The sequence below is a fragment of the Phacochoerus africanus genome, chromosome 3 (assembly GCF_016906955.1).
Source record: "Phacochoerus africanus isolate WHEZ1 chromosome 3, ROS_Pafr_v1, whole genome shotgun sequence".
Taxonomy (NCBI): domain Eukaryota; kingdom Metazoa; phylum Chordata; class Mammalia; order Artiodactyla; family Suidae; genus Phacochoerus; species Phacochoerus africanus.
The window spans coordinates 166500395-166521350 of NC_062546.1; the positions used below are offsets into that span (position 1 = coordinate 166500395).

At 39.4% G+C, this 20956-nt stretch overlaps 1 protein-coding gene across 7 annotated transcripts in view; it reads right to left on the reverse strand.

Annotated features, from left to right (window-relative positions):
* ANKRD44 (ankyrin repeat domain 44) overlaps nucleotides 1-20956 on the reverse strand; it is a 343478-nt gene that overhangs the window by 107309 nt on the left and 215213 nt on the right. For 6 of the 7 annotated variants that reach the window (XR_007134051.1, XM_047773137.1, XM_047773138.1 and 3 more), the window contains exons 9-10: nucleotides 14677-14755; nucleotides 5844-5958 (exon numbers count right to left, since the gene is read on the reverse strand). Coding sequence is in view for 6 of the 7 variants with exons in the window: in XM_047773137.1 (XP_047629093.1) it covers nucleotides 5844-5958; nucleotides 14677-14755 (194 nt within the window). In the remaining variant the exon portion in view is untranslated. Of the gene's footprint in view, nucleotides 1-5670; nucleotides 5959-14676; nucleotides 14756-20956 lie in introns of those variants that run through there. The other variant, XM_047773140.1, reaches the window with a different exon arrangement.

Sequence of the window (20956 nt, forward strand, 5' to 3'; positions counted from 1 at the left end):
TCTGTGGAAAGGTTCATTTGCGCCATATATTAGATTCCAGATATAAATGATATCATATGGTATTTGTCTTTCTGACTTACTTCACTCTGTATGAAAGTCTCTAGAATTTTTTAATCATATTTTCCTTTTGATGATAATCTGAAACAGCTGGCCTAAAAGCATATCTTAGCGCATTTGAATGACCACCTTAATACCACATACCTCTGCCATAACAGCACCCACATTTGTATTTAGGATCGCAAATACCCAGTAGTGCTGGGTAGTACTACTTTAATTGGCAGGGGCCAGTGAGAAAAGAATACAGGTGGACTTCATAGAAAATGAACTATCCAAACCTAGGAAGGGCCAGGGACCATGCACTGAGCCTTCTGTATGCACAAAATTGGCAGCCATTTGAATAAAGGTCTCTGTGCAGTGTGACGGTTCAACTGTCAAACCACCTTGTTTCAGTCACTGCAAAACCTCTGCTCCCAGAGTGTGTACTGAACTCTAAAGACTCAGCACCTAGCCATCGCCCATGCAAAATGTGAACTATCACACCATCTATTATATAAAGAAGGAGCACGTCTCCTGCCTAAGAGCTGAAGCTCCAGATGCAGACAGCTGAGGACGCAGTCCTATTTCCACCCACTAGCTCTGTGATCTCCAGTAGGAAAATGAACCTCTCAGGAAAATAATCCTGGCACTTATCCCATGGGGTTGTTGTGACAGTTAGATGCAGCCCCTCAGAGGGAGTTCCCATCGTGGCACAGTGGAAATGAATCTGATTAGGAACCATGAGGTTGTGGGTTTGATCCCTGGCCTCGCTCAGTGGGTTAAGGATCCAGCATTGCTGTGAGCTGTGGTGTAGGTTGCAGATGTGGCTCGCATCCCGCATTGTTGTGGCTGCGGGGTAGGACAGCAGCTATAGCTCTGATTCAACCCCTGGTCTAGGAACCTCCACATGCTGCAGGTGTGGCTCTAAAAAGCAGCCCCTCAGAGCAGGGCCTAGGGCACATAAGTGCTCATGAATGTTTGCTGTGACTTTTTTTTTTTTTAGGGCTGCACCCACAGCATATGGAGGTTCTCAGGCTAGGGGTCCAATCAGAGCTACAGCTGCCGGCCTATGCCACAGCCAAAGCAACATGGGATTCGAGTCTCGTCTGCAACCTAAACCACAGCTCGTGGCAATGCCAGATCCCTAACCCACTGATCGAGGCCAGGGATTGAACTGGTGTCCTCAGGGATAGTAGTCGGGTTCATTAACTGCTGAGCCATGACGAGAATTCCAAATGTTTGCTATTATTGTTGTCTGGTACAGTTAATGCAAATGTTGCTGGTTTATATTTGCATGTATTTTGTAATTTTTTTGGACTTACTGCTATATTAGAGTCAGAAGCCTAAGGAGTTTCTATCTAGTCTTAAGGTTATACATATTCAAATAACATTATAATAAAAATAATTTAAGTTGATTCTTGGGATCTGAAAGACTTTCAATGCCATAACTAATTTAACTGCTACTCGTGCTACTGGTTAACCATCCCTCTTCCTGGAAGCCTCGCTGGCCCTGCTATGGTCCAGATATGTTCTCCTGTATCCCAGTGGCACCCAGCAATTGTTCTGGCATCACAATAGGCATGCACGGTTGTTACTGCTTGTTCAATTCTTAAGCCCACCCCTAGAAACCATAAATTCCTTGCCACCCTATAATCCAGCACAGTAGACACCTAACAAGTGATCAACAGATATTTAGTGAATATAAGAATGTCAGAACCTGCAAAACTACTACTAAATCTGCTGCAACTGAGGTAGAAAAAGCAGTGAGAGCATAACTGGTAAAAGACAAATTCAAATCCTAGAGACAAGCGCCCCAAACCTAACAAAGTTAAAGAAGCAAAAACACCCAAGGGCTTTGACACCAGGCAAAGGTGCCTGAGCACTAAGTCACGTTGCAGAAACTGCTCTGACCGAAAGTTCAGAGAAGCAAAAAGAATAACCAAAAACATTCAGTCAAGGCCTAAGAATAAGATGCAGTTAAATTCATCAGAAAGTAATGACCATAACACTTGTCATAAAGAGATCTTTAAAAATACACTGGCCATTTTGTTTACGAAGGTAAGTGATTTTCATAAATGCTCCTTGTTTACTTATTTACAGAAAGAAAGGCCTGTTTTTCTCCTCTTTAATGAGCTACACTTTCAAACTCTACAAGGAGACCAGAGCACAGTGATCTTTGTGGGGAGGAGATTGAGCAAATTTTATCTTCTGCAACTCTCCTCCTCCTCCCTTTGTTTGTTTCTTGTTTGTTTGTTTGGGTTTTTTTGCTTTTTACCTCCGCGGCATATGGAGGTTCCCAGGCTAGGGGTCCAATTGGAGTTACAGCTGCTGGCCTATGCCACAGCCACAGCTACATCAGGTCCAAGCTGCGTCTGCGACCTACACCACAACTCACAGCAATGCCAGATTCTTAACCCACTGAGGGAGGCCAGGGATCAAACCTGCAACCTCATGGTTCCTAGTTGGATTTGTTTCTGCTGAGCCACGATGGGAACTCCACGTTTTTTGTTTTAAATGAGATTTTCAATGTTTATTTCAGGTTCTCTGTTTGTTTGTTTTGCCACACAGGCAGTATGTGGGAAATCCTGGGCCAGGGGTCGAACCTACACCACACAGCAGCAACCAAAGCCAACACGGTGGTGAGAATGCAGGAGCTTCAACCCGTTAGGCCGTCAGAGAATTTCCCTCCTCCTCATTTTGGTATTTTCTCCTTAGATGGTCCCCCTGCCATATTATTTATATATATATATATATATATATATATATACTCAGACACACACAGATACACACACCATTGCTACCTCAATGAACCACTGTTACTGAAGGGAGCAGGTCTTATCCCCAAATATGCTGAGACAGAAGAAAGCATATGGCTCTTGGAGCTGGAACAGCGTTTCCCTCATCAATGTCCTCAGGACACAGCACGGTCAATGGAAGGAAAGGCTACTTGAATAATAATGTCATTCCTAAGGCACTTTTGCCACATAGTATGTGTTTGCATAAAATGAAGGTAAAATAATTACAAGGAAATAGGCTTTGTGCTTATTGAGTTTTTTTGGCAAATTTTAAGTAAACATTTGGCCAGTTTATCTCTCATACGGTTCAAATCTGAAAGAAAATCAGAAATTCATGGTTCTTTGGCTAACAAGTTAAACACCACTGAAAATATTAACACATCATAAGTGAAGTTGGTTTGTGCCCAAATCATTTACTTCTGCTTAACTGACACATTTAGGATCCCTGCCTTTGGGTAGCCATGACCTGCTTGGGAACTCTAAAATCTGGTCAAAGCCTTCTGATCCTAGCACGCTGCTCTCACCAGGAAATTGAGCTGCTTCTTTTGATCTGCAACCTCCCAATCAAAAAGGCCCTTTGACTTGAAGCAGATCCCTTTCTCTTCTGAGACAACCCAGTGTTCTTGCTGTTCGTCAGTGTACCTCTCCTCTGACCGCCCTCAGTTTTGTCCTTAGCCTGAGCCCACATCTTTTCTTCTCTGGACATTTGCAAGAGGCTGCCCAGTGCTTCTAGTCTGGACCACCTCCAATCTGTCTGGATTGCAATTAGAGCAATCTTTCTCACACACAAATGGGATCATCGGATACAAGCTACCCTACACCCACTTACAATTCTTTTTTTTTTTCTTTCATTTTTAAAAAATTATTACTATTTTTAAAATAGTTATTTCCCCAATACAATTATAATTCCTTAACAGCTTCTGAATGCCTCAGCAGGAACCCAACTCCTTAGCAAGACAATTGTGATCCTTTGTAGTGTGGCTCTTCCTGCCTTTCCACCTCATCTCATTCCACTCCCCCTAGATCAGGTAGTCCAGGCTTAGGAATCTGCTTTGGATATGGTCACATATTTGTGCTTTTGTAAATACTGTTCCCTCTTCCTGGAATGTGCTTCCCTGCTTCCCCTTCTATCTTTTTTATCTCACACAATTCAGTTTGCCATGTGGCAAACTCCTACCCATCCTTCTTTTGCTGAAATGTCACCTCTTCAGTTTTTCCCTGGTCCAAACCTCCATCATAACACACCTCATAACACTGCAGTCATTTGCTCTTGATCTCATCTCCACCACCAGCCCGGGAGCCCAGAGGGCCACCAGAATGCACCATGCCCTGGACCATTTCAATTCTGGTTCATTCTCTGCCAAGATTTTTGATTCTATTGCACAACACTTGACAAATAAATTACAATTCCTAATATAACCCTGCCTTTGTATTTTTCCTTTCCTAAAGATTCAGTTATTATCCCCAGTTTCTATGGTCAAGGCCAAACTCTTTATTGAAGCATTTAAGACCCTCTTTAATTTGACTATACTACATGTTACTGAGCAATAAATTGTCAACATTTATTGATTGTTTACTATGTGCCAGGCACTGTTCAAAGAGCTTTTTTTTTTTTTTTAGGGCTGAACCCGCAGCATATGGAAATTCCCAGGCTAGGGGTCAAATTGGGGCTGCAGCTGCCGGCCTATGCCACAGCCACGGCAATGTGGGATCCAAGCCACGTCTGCGACCTACACCACAGCTCCCAGCAACACCAGATCCATAACCCACAGAGAGAGGCCAGGGATCAAACCCATGTCCTCACGGATACTAATCAGGTTCATTACTACTGAGCCATGACGGGAACTCCCCAAAAGCTTTTAATAGGGATTATCATGCTGAATAACCTTAGCAGATGTATTTATATAACTCACAATCACACAGATCTTAACATATACCAGAAAGCTTTACTAATAATTAAGTCCTTTAATCTTCATCACAAACTTATAGGAGGTACTACTATTACTCTGATTTTTCAAATGAGGAAATCAAAGCACAGAGATTGAGCAACAGGCTGAAGGTCACACAGCTCACAAGTGAGGCAGCTTGGATTGGAGCCCAGCTGGTGCCCAGGAAAGCCTGGGCTCCCAACCGTGATATAATACTGCCTCTGGGCATAGCACACACCATCACACACCCTCTACCCTGCCAGGCTAAGCTTTTCCCAGAGCCTTATCTCTTCCTGCCACTCACTGCTCTACTCATAATTCCATCCTCCAAAGCCTACCTAAAACTCACCTTCTCCTTGAAAACTGTGGCCACCCTTGAGCTCTCCTCTTCCTATCTACACGCTATGGTTCGTATAGCTTACACCAAACATTTTGCCATTAAAGTCCTGTTTCATTTTGAACTTCATTAAATACTATCTTGCACGGTTCTTTGTTTTAGTGGGGCCTTGGGCTTCCAACAAAATTATGAGCTCCGGGAGGATACCAACCAGGTAACTTCCGACATTTCCCATAGCACCCAGCATTGCGACAGACTCATATAGATGTTTTAAATACTCTTGTTGAATTGAAGTACAAAATGAAGTCAGGTCCCCCTTCCCAACATAGCAGATTTATTCAATTGCATTCTATAACCATACCATTAATACGGGTCATTAATATGCAAAACACCACCCTCAATAAATTTGAGTTTGCCCAATTATGCTTTATTCTTCCTGCTTAACTAACACTGAACATTGGGGGAAAAAGAATATTAAAAAGGCAGAGTTAGGAATAAAGTTCAAATTTCTTTAATTAAAACCACTAGAATAGACTTCTTTCTGATGTAGCTAAAAAATAAAATTGGTTCTTCCTTGCAAATGTCATTAAAAGTCACTTAATTTAGATCAAATTTAATTTGTGTTTAGCACAATGGTACAGTCTACCCTAACCCAGATAAATGGGAACTATCTACCACATGCCAGAATCCCCGTGGCAGGACGCCCATGTGTGGCAATTATTCCACCGTATTTTTGCAGTAACCTACTTGGCTGTGTCAGCTCCACTGGTTATTAAGGTGTTAATCAAAAGCTCATGACCGTATCTTGCAGCCACATGGAGAGGAGTGTTGCCATCCTTATCCACACAGTCAATTTCACCTCCTGAAAAAGACATTTTAATACAGAACAACATAAGGATTCAAGTTGACTCACATACTACATTTTATGCTGGTCACTCACGTTAACCAAATGTTGATTTCGTATCTACTCTGTGCATCTCTGCTCTCAAGGATAAGAATGCTTTCTCAGGGGACAAGTCACCATCTCGAGTAGTGGTATTATTAAATCTGCATAGAGGAAAGTCTACTAGAAATGCTTATTAATTTTTTTCCACATTGTCTTATTTGAGGATCTAAAATCTGACAACTGGATTCCCTCTCTGAATAAACAATGCAATTAAATTCCACAAAATGTAACTCTGAAGACACATCCAATTTTAATTTTACTTGCTGAATTAAAGACCTATGTAAACCTTATACAAAAGCATAAGAACCAAAAGGAATAGAGAGTTCAGAAAAAGACTTAATGTAGTTTGATTATCTAGTTTAAAATATGATGACTAAAATTAGTAAAACCATAAGCTAGAGGCTGCAAATATACTTATTAAAACCATCACATTAATGTTCATGTTATTTTAGTCTCATGTTATCTTATTTTGCTTCTTCCCTAACATTTTGTTCTACTACATTTCTTTCTTTCTCCTTTTCATATATATGACAGTTATATGTATATATAACATATAATATATATAAAATACAATTCATCTATTTATTCATTTATTTGAAGAAATATTTAGAAATAAGAACATTTCTAAACATTTAGAAATAGCATTTAGAAACATCAAGACATTTCACTCCCAATCAAAAAACATTCTCCCACATAACCACAATCCCATCATTATACCCAAGAATTGGTTGTCATGTCTCTTTAGTTTCCTTTCACCTAAAATAATCCTCCCGCCTTTTATGTATGTGTGAGTGTATGTATGTATTTCTCAGGTCATTGATATTTCTGGAGACCAAAGCAGGAGTCATGTAGGATGTCTCACATTCTGGAGTCATCTGATTACTTCCTCATTATTAGATTCAGGCTAAACATTCTGGCAAGAATGCCCAGAGTTGGTGTGTGCACTTCCCATCACATCTTCACAGTACACACATAAGGTCAAGTTGTTCCATTACTGGTTGATGCAATTTTTGTTTCTGATTACTTGAAATGGGTACAGAATGTTGGTTTGGGAAGATGAAAAGGCTCTGGAAATGGATAGTGGTGATGGTTGCACAATGTACTTAGTACCACTGCACAACCGGCTTAAAAATAGCTTAAAAGGTAAATTTTATGTTATGTATATTTTACCACAATGAAAAAAAAGAGGCTTGATTACTTGGTCAAGGTGATGCCTGCCAGCACTCTCCACTGTAAAAATATCTTTTCCCCTTTGTAATTAACAAGGAACATGTGGGTGATACTTCCAAGCCGTGCAAATATCTTATTTCCCAACCAAGTTTCCCACAATGATTTCAGCATAGACAGGGTGTACTTTGTTCAAAAGTTATCTGAATTCTTTACTCTGTGTGCTTACATCATCAATCTGATAGTTAGGTTCAGTGATTTTGTTTTCAGTTTCTTACCGACTTTGATTTAATTTTATTCATATGTAAAATACATGCTTCCAAGTTAAAATTAAGTAGTTTTAAAAAGCCTCTCACTTCTATCCCTTCCACTTCATCCTCAACCACATCCTATAGTAATCGTTTTCATTAATTTTGGTTTAGGCTTTCTGTGTTTCTCTTTGAAAAAATAAGCACATAGATTCTTTTACAGCTTTTGTTTGTTTGTTTGTCTTCCCTCTTCACTTAACACTATACCCTTGAACTCAATCCTAGAGAGCACGTCTTGGAAATCTTCCTCATTTTTGTAGAGCGTCATTGTTTTTCACTGCATGGGTGGACTGGTTAAGTACAGCAGTCTATTTAGGTGGTAAATATCATTTGCTATTATCAGGAATGTTGCAGTGAACAATGTCATGTGAGTTTAATTTTGTATTTGTTGGGTATATCTTCAGAGTAAATTCCTAGAAAGGGATTTCTAGGTCGAAGAAATGAGTATATGGTTTTGTTAGGTTTGCCACACTTTCGCCTTTAGGTGCTGTGCAATTTGGCACTTACACAAGCAATGTATGGCTACGCCTTTCCCTGCAGCCTTGTCAGGTTTTTGAAAACATTTCATATGATGGGTGAGAATTGGTATCGATCGAATCAGGTTTTTGAAAACATTTCATATGATGGGTGAGAATTGGTATCGATCGAATGAACGAAAGAGAAAGAAAGAGAGAGAGAGAGAGAAAGAAAGGAAGGAAGGAAGGAAGGAAGGAAGGAAGGAAGGAAGGAAGGAAGGAGAGAGAGAAAGCACCCAGGATATTGGGGCACCAAATGTAAGTTATTCTAAGGTTCTATTTCCTGACTATTCTGCTCATAAACAAATCTCTTCATCATTATGGAAAGCAGTAAGTTAATGAATTGTCAGCTTAGACTTAGGTATTTTAGAGCAGGCCTCAATTAGAAGATTTTGTTTCACAAAATGGTCTACATATTTAGCTCAAATCTTAAGCTTTACTTATCAATTAGATTTAACTAAAGTAAGCTGGTATTTTAAAACTAAAATACAGCATTATAAGATACTAATACTATAATGTTTAATTTGCATATCTAAACTACACATACACATTTCTACATTCCAGAATAAGAACTACAAAATCCTGAGAAATGCAAATATCATATAAATGGCTTAGATCAAAGATATTAACATTTGATTTAAATAATATTTAATACAGAGAAAGTAATTTTCTCATCATAGAAAATTTAGAAGGTGCAGGAAAATATAAAGAAGAAAACAGAAGTTATCTATAAATTCACTGATTATCCAAGATAGTCAGTATTAATATTTTGGACATTTCCTTTCAGTTGTTTGTGTGTATGTGTGTGTGCAGACATTTCCCATGTGGAGATCATAGGATAGATCATTTGTGTCCTGATTTAGCCTTAATATTACATCCCAAACACTACCCACGTCATTAGTTTCATTAACTTAACTGTAAATGATAACACATAATGTCAGTATTAGAGAATTGACTTATTAAGTCCCCAATTACTAGGCACTCAGGCTATGCCTAAATTTTGCCACTAGGGAAAACACAGGAATAAACATAATTATACTTATTCTTTTATCCACATTTCAGGTGATCTCCTTCAGCAACATTTTAAAAGTAGAACTACAGGATCAGAAGAATGACTATTTTTAAGGCTCTTGATGGACACTGGCAAATTGTTTTTGAAAAAGGCAGAGCTCATTTGTACTCCCATCAGCAGGATATTTGAGCACCAAAAAGAAACCATTGAGCGTCTTTTCAGATCTGAGGAAAGAGTATTAACTTCCAGGTCAAGACACTATCTCTTATAATATGACGATTATAAAATCTTCACAATACCTGCATGGCCCTTCCTTCTAATGATTCCTACTATGATCATCAACTCCCTAAGATTTATTTCCAGCAAATAATATTTTTTTCTAGCCAGGTGTACTGGTAAAACAGAGTTAATGAATGAGAATCTCTCCTAAAAAGAGAAATAATTATAAACATGTGTGTGCTTTGTAGAAGGGGAAGATGTTTAAAACTCCAATTAGCACCTATGTTTACACAGGACTTAAGATGCTTCACTCCACAGCCAAGACTTCTGCCATGTAGAGTTTAGCTGCTGCCAATAAATTTGCGCATTTGTAGTCTGCAACTTAATAGCTGTTTACAAAAAGGTAATCTCTTTTTTACTTTGTGACAGAGAAAAATAAATGGCAACTAGAATACAAGTGATGATCTTTCCTCAAATCTTTGTTTCTGTGGCAAAGTAGTGATTTTTAAAACCAGTTGTTCAAATAAATACACAAAGATCATTTCTGTAAAAGTAACAATTACATATGTTTATACATACATTCTTAAATGCATAGAAAAATTTAGAAAATTGTCACCAAATTGTCAACAGAAATTCTTGGGATGGGTTAGGGAAACACATTGGTGGGGATTGGGGGATCTCCTTAATAATTTAATTTTTTTCTGCTTATATTAATTTCATAATCAAGAAAAATATTAAAATTAGTAATTGTTATCTTCTAGGGACTCTGAAATAGTTCACTATAATCTAAATTTAGAAGCATCTAATTTAGATCGTTTTTATGACTTGATGGTAGCCTTGGGGACAGGAAGCCACCTGGTCTCCATGGATATGTCAGATCAATCCAGGGTACATGTATCTATGTCAGAGCTGCCACAGTGGTCCACCTGCAAGATCCACCCTCAGAGTTTATCTGGGGAGATGTGGAAGACAAATCCGCAGACTTTAAAGAAGTCTTTGTCCTGGACAAACATTACATCGCTCCAACCTTCCCAGCCAAGTGCTAGGGACTCCAAGTTTATCAGCCTCAAATATGCCAAAAACTGGATAGGCAAAGAGATGAGTGAAAAATACTGGAAAGGGTGGAATACAGGGTCTGAGTTGATCGAGTTTCTTGTTACTATCATTTCATAAGTCAACTTAAAACTGCAAAAATACAGGTAATTATATTTGCCATTTAAAATATACTTCTAGAACACACCAAAACAAAGTAGGAAGAAAAAGGAGAGATTGTTATTGAGAAGTATGTTTTATACTTGGAGTTCCCGTCGTGGTGCAATGGTTAACAAATCCAACTAGGAACCATGAGGTTGCAGGTTCGATCCCTGGCCTTGCTCAGTGGGTTAAGGATCCGGTGTAGGTGAGCTGTGGTGTAGGTTGCAGACCTGGCTCAGATCCCGCATTGCTGTGGCTCTGGCATAAGTCGGTGGCTACAGCTCCGATTCGACTCCTAGCCTGGGAACCTCCATATGCCACGGGTACGATCCTAGAAAAGGCAAAAAGACCAAGAAAAAAAAAAAAGTATGTTTTATACTAAAGTAGGATCTCTGGGTGAATGAATTTCTATCTTACAGTTACTCCCCATTTCCATTTGAAAATCTTTAAGATTTGCTTGAAATGTAAGTGAAATAGCTTTACTATTTATCGAAGGTTGTGAGTTCGATGTTGGTCATTGGTCATTGATAATTAGTGAGGAAGATAAACATTTGTGAATTTTGACGTAAGCAGAGCATGTCAGAAGGAATGATTTATGCAGCATTATCTAGGCATTCATTTGAAATTAGTTTCTCATTACACAAACAAGATGGCCATCTTATTAAGTTGCCTCAGAAGGACTGCGGTCCAAAGGGTCAAAAAAAATCTCACAATGAATCATCCTAACCTATCACTTGGCTCTTTCTTTTCAAACCCTATTTATTTTCAATGCTTGTATGAAGAAAAATCATTTTGAACTTTTGGAACCTGCTGGACAGCCTCTGAGGCAGCTGCCTGTGCAAATGGCCCGATATTAAACTGTATCTTCTTCAGCTCTTCCGCTCTCTGCCTCTGACAACACAGCTTCAGACAAGAAACAACGTGATTGAACAGCAGAGGTAGTCTTCGCTTACTAACTAAAAAAAAAAAAAAGGAACATTTTGTTTGTTTAAACAATCAACTTACCCAAACGGAATGATTCTGAGAAAACAAAGTTATTATATAGAATAACCCTGACAAAAGAGCAGAGATGCAAAGAAACACTGCACAAAGTCCAAACATCAGAGCGATTTAACAAAACAAAGAATGGTCCTCAGCAGCACGTTGGGTTAGTCTCCGGAGCCAGGCAATGTCCCCAAGTGAGACCAGCATTTTGGGTCCCGCTGTGCAGTGACCTACTCGGAAGGATGGACCCCAGGCCCTGGGGGTTCACAGGAGCCTCTGGACTTTTCCCAGAAGAAATCCAACGAGCAGGAGGAAAAAAAAAAAAAAAAAGAGCTTCTTATTCTTCTCCCTCAGGGCTTTTTTAAAAAATGTCAAATGGAAGATCTCGCAGTTCTCGCATGTGTAATGAATGCAAAGAATTGTCAGCTGAGAGAAGAGAATGCCAAAGCATCCTTTTACAGGGACAGCTCTCTGCCAAATATAAGTGACTCTTACAGTAAACAGAATTCAAGTTAAAAAAAAAATTTTAACATGCCCTTGTCATCCAGAGAACACATTTATAAGTGAGTAGTTGAGAGTTCAGTCTCCAACGTGAGGCTGCCTGTGTTCTTTTTTGTTTAACTGAAGCACAAATGATTTACAACATTGTGTCAGTTTCAGGTGTATAGCAAAAGTGATTCCGATATCTATGTATCCATATCGATATATTCTTCTTTCTATTCTTTTCCATTATACGTTATTACAAGATATTAAATATAGTTCCCTGTGCTATACAACAAATCCTTGCTGTTCATCTCTTTTATACATGGTAGTGGGTAGCTGTTAACCTCATACTCCTAATTTATCCCTCCTCTGCCTTCCTCTTTGATAATCATAAGTTTGTTTTCTATTTCAGTTGAGTCTGTTTCTATTTTGTAAATAAGTTCATTTGTACTATTTTTTAGATTTCACATATAAGTGATATCACATAATAACTCTCTGACTTACTTCATTTAGCATGATAATCCCTAGGTCCATTCACGTTGCTTCAAATGGCATCATTTCATTCTTTTTTATGGCTGAATAGTATCCCATGGTATGTGTGTGTGTGTGTGTGTGTGTGTGTGTGTGTGTGTGTGTGTGTGCTGTGTACATATATGTATACTACTGCCTGTGTTCTAACCCTGTTCTTCAACATACCTGCCCATGCATCCCAAGAGAAGGGAGAACCTCTCTGCCTCGGTTTTCCCACATTTGAAACAAAGATAATAATAGCACCTCTTTCCCATGGATGGTTGAAAGGATTTATATGCTTTCATCACTGTGCTTACTTAGCCAAGTGCCTAGCACAGTATGAAGAACACTAAACTGATATTAGCTTCATCATTATATATAATAAATTATATATTGTAGCCACTATATCCTCATCATTTCAGGCCCTGGACCCCAGTCAACTCACAAGCAAAATGCCAAGCCAGCCAACAGTGAGACAGACTCTGAGACGAGCTCCTTGATCACAGAGGAGAAGGTGTAGGGTCTCTTTCAGATCTTGTCCCAACTCAAAAGTCTAGCCAGAATGTCCAGAGAGGGCACTGAAGTTTTTAAGTCCACAGGGATGGCTTTTGGCAGGTCAAAGCTACCAGCAGCCCCCCAAGACTACTGGAAGCACACTAGCATGACAAGGGGAGATGGGTCATGACCTTGGTTCAAAGGAGATGGCCATTATGGTCTGGCCCATGGGGATGGACCTGTAGGAAGGCAGTACTCACAAGGTGAAAAACTGCTCTCTCTGATCTGGTCACTAGTGCTTGAAATTGCTTTAACAGGGAACAATGCTTTTTAATGCCATAGAGCTAAGGACCGATGATTGTGTTCATACTAAATTTTTTTAAATGGATACAAAATATCTCCCTAGTTTCATATTTTTCTAGGCAGTGGATATTGCTCCTGAAAAACAATTGAGAAATGCAGTGGTATGAGGAGAGCATGCAAAGGAGCGATGGGAGGGTCCTTCCTCACCTCCCCTTGTCTACTTTGAGCAAAACAAAACAATTAAAGTGGCCCTTTCAATAAAGTGAATGTCAAAGGCATACCACATATTTCAATTATAATTAATGGGTGTTGTGCAGTTAATTTTCACGTACCAGAGTTTGCTTCCTAGAAATTTGTTGGGATTTCTTTTCTTCTAGTTTCACTGAAATGCTTATGCATTTCCTTTGCTTTGCTGCAGATATTCTGCTTCCTCAACATAATTTCCCTGACTGGTCTTCCATCCAAATGCCAAATGATTTTTTTTTAGTTTTATGACTCGAGTGCCTAAGACATAACTTAGTACCACTAACAATTCAAGTGCATGTCATCCAAAATTCTTACGGGTGAGAAAAGGTAGATCTAAAAAAATTGTCTAATGTCAGAATTTTGACAACTAGAAATGTGGGTCAACTAAAGATAGTTTAGGAAGTGCTGAATTCACCTGGAATGTCAGCATAAAATCTAGACTAAACCTGTTTTTGTTTTTGTTTGGTTTTTTTTTTTTTTTTTTTTAATCACCTATAAGATTTGCTAAGATAACAGAAGTTGTGTTGTCAAGGTCAATCTACTCATGGACTCTGGTCATCACCCTCTAACAGTCACATGAACCATGATGGGAGTGACACTCCCTAGTACTTTGGCTGCACAGACAACCCAATGGTTCAAACATACCTTTATTGTAAGCCCAGGAAATTACTAGATTATGTGACTTTACAACATCTCTGTCAAGCCTATAATTTTATAATCCTTCACATCATGTATGTACCTGCTCTTCTGCTGAGTCACCTCAGTTTTCTTACCTTTGCCCAAGTAACTTAACAAGTTTTAACCTAGGAAACTATGGTGAATTCAAAAATTTTTTTTTAAAAATTCAGATTTGCTGCTGGAAAATGTCTAACGCTTATTTTTACTAGGTCCAGAGTAAAAAGTGCAGGATCTTGAGCCTATATAAGTATATGCTTCCCAGTTTCAAAATTCATGTGTTCTTTGACTGACTGGGAACTGACTGTGAAACTTAGTGGCTCTACGGTCTCCCTCCTAAGCTGGATGGTGATGATATGTCTGATAAGAAGCTTTTAGCAAAGTTCATCAAAGGACAGCATAAGTCCAAGCCGAATAAACTCTACAACAGAGCCTCAAATTTCATGTTCAAAGGACTGACAACCAAACTTAGTCACACCAGGAAACTGTTCAAATAACGATACTGCGGAAGAGTCTTTCTTACCATTCTGAATGAGGGTTTGAGATCGTGTGAACCTTCCGTGGACGGCTGTCATGTGCAGCGGACTTTTGCCATCTTTACTCTAAAAAAAAGAGAGAGAAACAATGGGCCAGTGACATCGATCTGAAACATTCCTCTGGACATTGCCGGCAATGCTCAATAAAGGGTGTGTGATACTGCAAGTTACTGTGTAACGTCACATTATTTTTAAATTGAAGTGTAGTTGACTACAATGCTGTGGGAGGTTCAGGTGTTCAGCAAAGTGATTCAGTTACACATTATCTATTTCTCTATCTCTATCTATCTAGCCTTTTTCAGAATCATTTCCATTTTAAGTTATTACAAGAATATAGTTCCCTGTTCTATACAGTAGGTCCCTGTTGTTTATCTAAAACACCACATTTTAAAGAAGCTTTGAGAAGTGGAAATTATTCTAGAGAATAAATGCAAAATTTTCAGTTACACCGACAACCTTTAAATCACCCTGGTTTAAACTGAGGAAATCACCCAAAACATTGTTTCATCTCCTGTGACCTACTGATGAAGGTTTCCTTCAAGGTGGTTTTTGTTTGTTTGTTTGTTTAATAATATTAAAAACATTAAAGTATTGGAGTTCCCACTGTGGTGCAGCAGAAATGAATCCGACTAGTAACCGTGAGGTCGTAGGTTTGATCCCCGGCCTCGTTCAGTGGGTTAAGGATCCGCGTTGCCATGAGCTATGGCATAGGTCACAGATACAGCTTGGATCTGACATTGCTGTGGCTGTGGCGTAGGCTGGTGGCCACACCTCCAATTTGACCTCCTGGCCTGGGAACCTTCATACGCCGCGGGTGTGGCCCTGAAAATCAAAAAAAAAAAAAATTAAAGTACAGTTAATTTACAATGTTGTATTAGTTTCTGGTGTATGGATTACTGGTGTACAGCAAAGTGATTCAGTTTTATACTTATAAACACACACATTCTTTTCCATTATAGTTTATTGCAGTGTTTTTTCCAACTTTTGTCGGTAGAACATGAAAAAATACAAATAATATATTACTTGCTTGGCCTTGCTTGACCTGAAGATGACTAAACTGCCATAAATCACTGCAACTCTCAAAACTGACTTGAAATCCTCCACCACGCCTTACATTCTAATTCCATGGAAAAACACCACTTTCAATTATTCCAAAGGAGAAATGTTTGCTCCACCTAACTCATTAGAGGTCATAGGATTAAGATATGCAATGGTTTCACAAACTGCCCTTTTAATTATCACCTGGATATATGTGAACGTGTACACCTCTTTGGCATTCAAGATATAAATGGTGGCATTCTCTGACATAGGTTAAGCCAAAATATGGAAAATGCACAGGATCTATATACTGCTCATCCTCACACCAAAGTCTTATACACTGAAATAAGAAACAGTCATTTACAGAATTTCTTCTAAAAATAGCATACCCAAATGAAAATATTATTTTTATTTTTGATCCAAAGTATCCTCAACAGAGAGAATGTATTATGTATTCTTTCATTCAGGTATTATTTTTTTAAAAAAAAGAAAATAAAAGAAAGAAATGTATGTAATGGTTATTTTTCTAAGTCTCAGAAGAAATATTTTGCTAATCCTAAGGTTAAAAAATGAGATTTCAAAAACATAAGTTCGTTATTGTGATAAAACTCACATACTTGTAAACGATTCCTTTAAAAACTCTACAATAGAAAACGAGCACTTAAATGATACTAAATTATTAATTAGTAAGTTATTATTTAGATTAAATAAATATTTCTCACCATGAAGCACAGACTATCTGCATCTGAATCACCCAGAGTTCCTGTTAGAAATGTGAATTCTGTGCCCTAACCCAGGCCTACTCAATCAGAATTGGGGTAAAGGGATCCCCGTTTCTAACTTTCACAGCACACTAAAGTTTAGGAGCCACTGCTTTTCACTGTGGGCTGGAATAGCTTCTAAAACCACAAGGTTTAATAGAAGAATTTTTATTATATCCTATAAGTCTACTCCTTAGAAAGGAGCTATGCATAATCTGTGTCAAGGGAAGAGTTCATCAGAAAGGTAACTGAATCTTAATTGAAATAAATACTCATTACAGTGAAAGGTTCTCAGGTCGATGGGGGAAAAAAAACAGAAATAACAGGATCTCTTCTCCGTCTTAATCAAATAAGAATTTGATTATAACCTGAATTAGAAAAGACTGAGAAGTGAAAGGATGACGGGAATAAGCTTGAAGCTTTCCTGAAATGATACTTTTAAGGAAAAGGAGCAGCAATCAAGAAAATGAGGACATGAGGCCATCACTAAACATAAGACGTAACAGTGAAGAAAAACTCCTAAAAGCTATCTGATTCCAGAGCATGATATTGGCTGGAAGAAATGCCAACAATTCAAAGGACTAAAAAGTCTGGGAACCACTCAACCAATAAAGATTTAAGAGATATTCCCTCCAACAGAAAAGAAATTGCAGAGTTGACACTAATTTGTCCCTAGGTGGTGCTATTTCTTTAAATTCTGCTCCAATATTTTCTCTTACATTTAAGATGAAAACCAACTAATTAGCATTTAGTTAAATACATACAAGGTCAAAAATATTTCAATGTTCAGACAATACTTTCATAAATGTTTAACCAAGCACTTTTCCATGGAAAAGAGCTTAAAGGCTAGAAGTCACCACCAACCTGGTGGTCACCACCTAAACTGCAGTTAGAGCACCAAAGCAGAAGTCACTGGTGGCTATAGTGTGCAGTTTACAAAGCTGTTCCCATTTCAGGGACAGCAAACACCACACCCCTGTTTCTCCCTTGAAATGCTTGTGCCTTTGGTAAAGGGAAAAACAGAGGTGACCAAAGTTAGGTAGAATGAAAAGAATGGCAATATATAGTCTATGGTGATGCTTGTTTCAGCTCTATCCTTGCAGATCTTTGCCTGAGTTTATCTACCACTGAGGCCAGACCTTAGCTGATTTTTTTTTTTTCCCCTGCAGGGAGATGGGTAGCAGGAGGTGGGGAAAGGGGAACAGGAAGCATTAAGAGTGTCACGGCAGTTGTTTTGGGGCAGCTTTGTTTATATGGTACAGATGTACAGGGAACCCATTATTTTGAGAAGCCACTGAAAACCAGTGAAGGTCAAAAGGCTAGTACTTTTTATTTAGCCGTTACAAGTTAGAACTCAGAATATTCAGGTGGAGCCTGGGGATCTGAGTTTCATTATCTGCCTGAGAACTTTTTCACACATGGTGGGCTGGGAAGCAAGGGGCGGTGGGGGGGGGGGGGGGAATCTGCCATTGCTGCTGCTGTTCCTAGAACTTTATTTTATTTTTTTTGTCTTTTGGCCATTTCTTGGGCCGCTCCTGCGGCATATGGAGGTTCCCAGGCTAGGAGTTGAATAGGAGCTGTAGCCGCCGGCCTACGCCAGAGCCACAGCAATGCGGGATCTGAGCTGTGTCTGCAACCTACACCACAGCTCACGGCAACGCCGGATCCTTAACCCACTGAGCAAGGGCAGTGATCGAACCTGCAACCTCATGGTTCCTAGTCGGATTTGCTAACCACTGAGCCACAATGGGAGCTCCCTGTTCCTAGAACTTTAGACAGGTATAAAACATTCCTAGAATTCTCAAAGGAGAAGAAATGTTCAACACTCCCACTTACTTAAAGCTTTGCTTTCAGAAAAAGTTTTCTTCATTTCTAGTCTCCTTCCAATTTCTAGGTATATTTTCCCATCAGATTTAGGGCTTGGAAATTTTTAACTTGGAAAATTTGTTTAAGCAAGAAGCTCTCCTACTGACTTGAAGGAAAACCAATGAGTATTAAGAATATCTTATGACAAATATCAGTACTCTTTCTGGGAAGAAGTCACCATCGTCCAAGGAAGATTTATCCTTGAACTAACAGAGTGTTTGAATTTTCTTGACCCCATTCTCCTCAGAAATCTATTCATTCTTTTTTGGGGGGAGGAGGGGAGTGCACCTGCAGCATGTGTAAGTTCCCAGGCCAGGGGTCGAACTCATGCCATAGCAGCAATCCGGGCTGCTGCCATGACAATGCAGGATACTTAAACCACTGGGCCACAAGGGAATTTCAGAAATTTATTCTTTACTTCTTTCCACTTCTAATTCCTTTTTTCTTTATCTTCCTACAAACTTTCTCTAAACTTTAAGACCTAGTTACTCCCCAGGAACTGGAAAGCATTGTGTTCTCTATGGCACAGAGCCCCCTGGCATCACACTGCTCAGTGGAGGGCCGTAGAGCCTCTATACAACAGCACTAAGGACTGCTGGGGGAGGGGGCATCAGATACAGTCAGAAACCCAAAAGGGCTTCCTAATTCAATGGAAGAGCAATCTAATACCCTGGTTTGCAAAAAGCCATGCACAGTTCAATTTATTTTAACCATTCTAAAGGCTGGAGATGGGAGTTCCCGTCGTGGCTGAGCAGTAACCGAAGCCCGCTAGCATCCATGAGGAAGCGGGTTTGATTCCTGGCCTTCCTCAGTGGGTTAAGGATCTGGCATTGCCATGAGCTGTGGTATAGGTTGCAGACGCAGCTCAGATCCTGCTGTGACTGTGGCTGTGGTGTAGGCTGGTGGCTACAGCTCCAATTGGATCCCTAGCCTAGGAATCTCCATATGCTTTGGTGCGGCCCTAAAAAAGACAAATAAATAAATAAATAAAGGCTGGAAATGATATGCGGTTGGCTTAGACATTCTCCTCGCTTCCTCTCCTAAGTTTCAAGTGCCCTGTTGCTGATACTGCTTAGTCTTGCCTATTCCAGTTTTGCCTTCAACTTCTGCAATGCAATTATAGAACACAATTTGGTTCTGGTACATATAAAGAAGGGAGCTGGTCCACTTCAGTAAGTGTGTGATGGGTTTCAGCTCCAGGTTCTTAGGGTTAAGTGATCTAAGGGCTCATGGACAGAAAAGAATTGAGACCATGGGCAGGTTGAATGTTAGTGACCAGAAGGTAGACGATTTGGCAATGGTAATTTCTGAACCTATCTTCCTAAGTTGTATCCGTATGTGTTTACTGCCCTTTTTTTTTTTCCTTTGGCTGCACCAGTGGTATGCAGAAGTTCCTGGGCCGGGGACTGAACCTCTGTCACAGCAGCAACCTGAGCCACAGCAGTGACAATGCTGGATCCTTAATCCACTGAGCCATCAGGGAACTCCTACTGTCTCTTTAAGGCTTGGTTTGAGTGCTTCCAAAAAGAGCCTTGCAATGCTACTGAAATTACAATGTAGTCTCTAAAGAGAAGAGAAATTATTTCATATTTTCTTGTGTTCTTTCTATCTTCAAAATACAGGTAAGCCTTCAACAGATTATTGTACAAAGTACTGTGTCTCTCTTATTTTATAACAGAGTTAGTAATATCATAATATTCAAAATCAAAGATAATGCCATGGTCAATCTGAGCAAAATGAAGGAATGTTAGATTCACTCAGGACACATATCCTTCTTCCCCTCTCCAACATCTTGCAATCTCTCATGAGAATGTCACTTTTAGTGTTTTGTGAGGACAGAGGAAAACAAAGTCAACACGTGGGTAGGTATTGGCTACATTTCAGTATGAGTTTCTTTCAAACTTTAGAAAATCTAAACAAATACAAGTTGTCTTGAAATGTACAAATACTTTCAATATCCAAGGGCAATGTGGTACAGAGAGATAACAACCTCCAGTCAGACTGCATGGCTCCACGGAAATGGTAGAGGACCCATGCATCCAGAGTCATCTGGAGGAACTAAGGAGGATCCAAGACAATTGGGAAATCAGAGGCTGAAGACAGAGGAAGGGAGACTGAAGGAGAGGGCTAGATTTGATGGAAAATCCCACTTATACAGAATAGATAATATATAAACTTGAGTCTCAGATTTTGTTTTTATTTTTGTTGTTGTTCAGTCTTTTTAGGGCTGCAACTGCGGCATATGGAAGTTCCCAGACTAGGTGGTGAATCAGAGCTGTAGCCACACCACACCACAGCCACAGCAAGGCCAGATCTGAGCCTTGTCTGCGACCTGCGCCACAGCTCACGGCAATGCCGCATCCTTGACCCGCTAAGCGAGGCCAGGGATCAAACCCACATCCTCATGGATATTAGTCAAGTTTGTTACCGCTGAGCCACAATGGGAATTCTAAGTCTCAGATTTTTTTTAATGGTTTATTAGTTTGCATTTCTTTATTGACAAGTGATACTGAATATTTTTTTCATAGATTGAATGGCTATTGTATTCTCTCTCTTATGACCTGCCTTTGCCCATATTTTCTAGTAGATTATCAGACTTTTT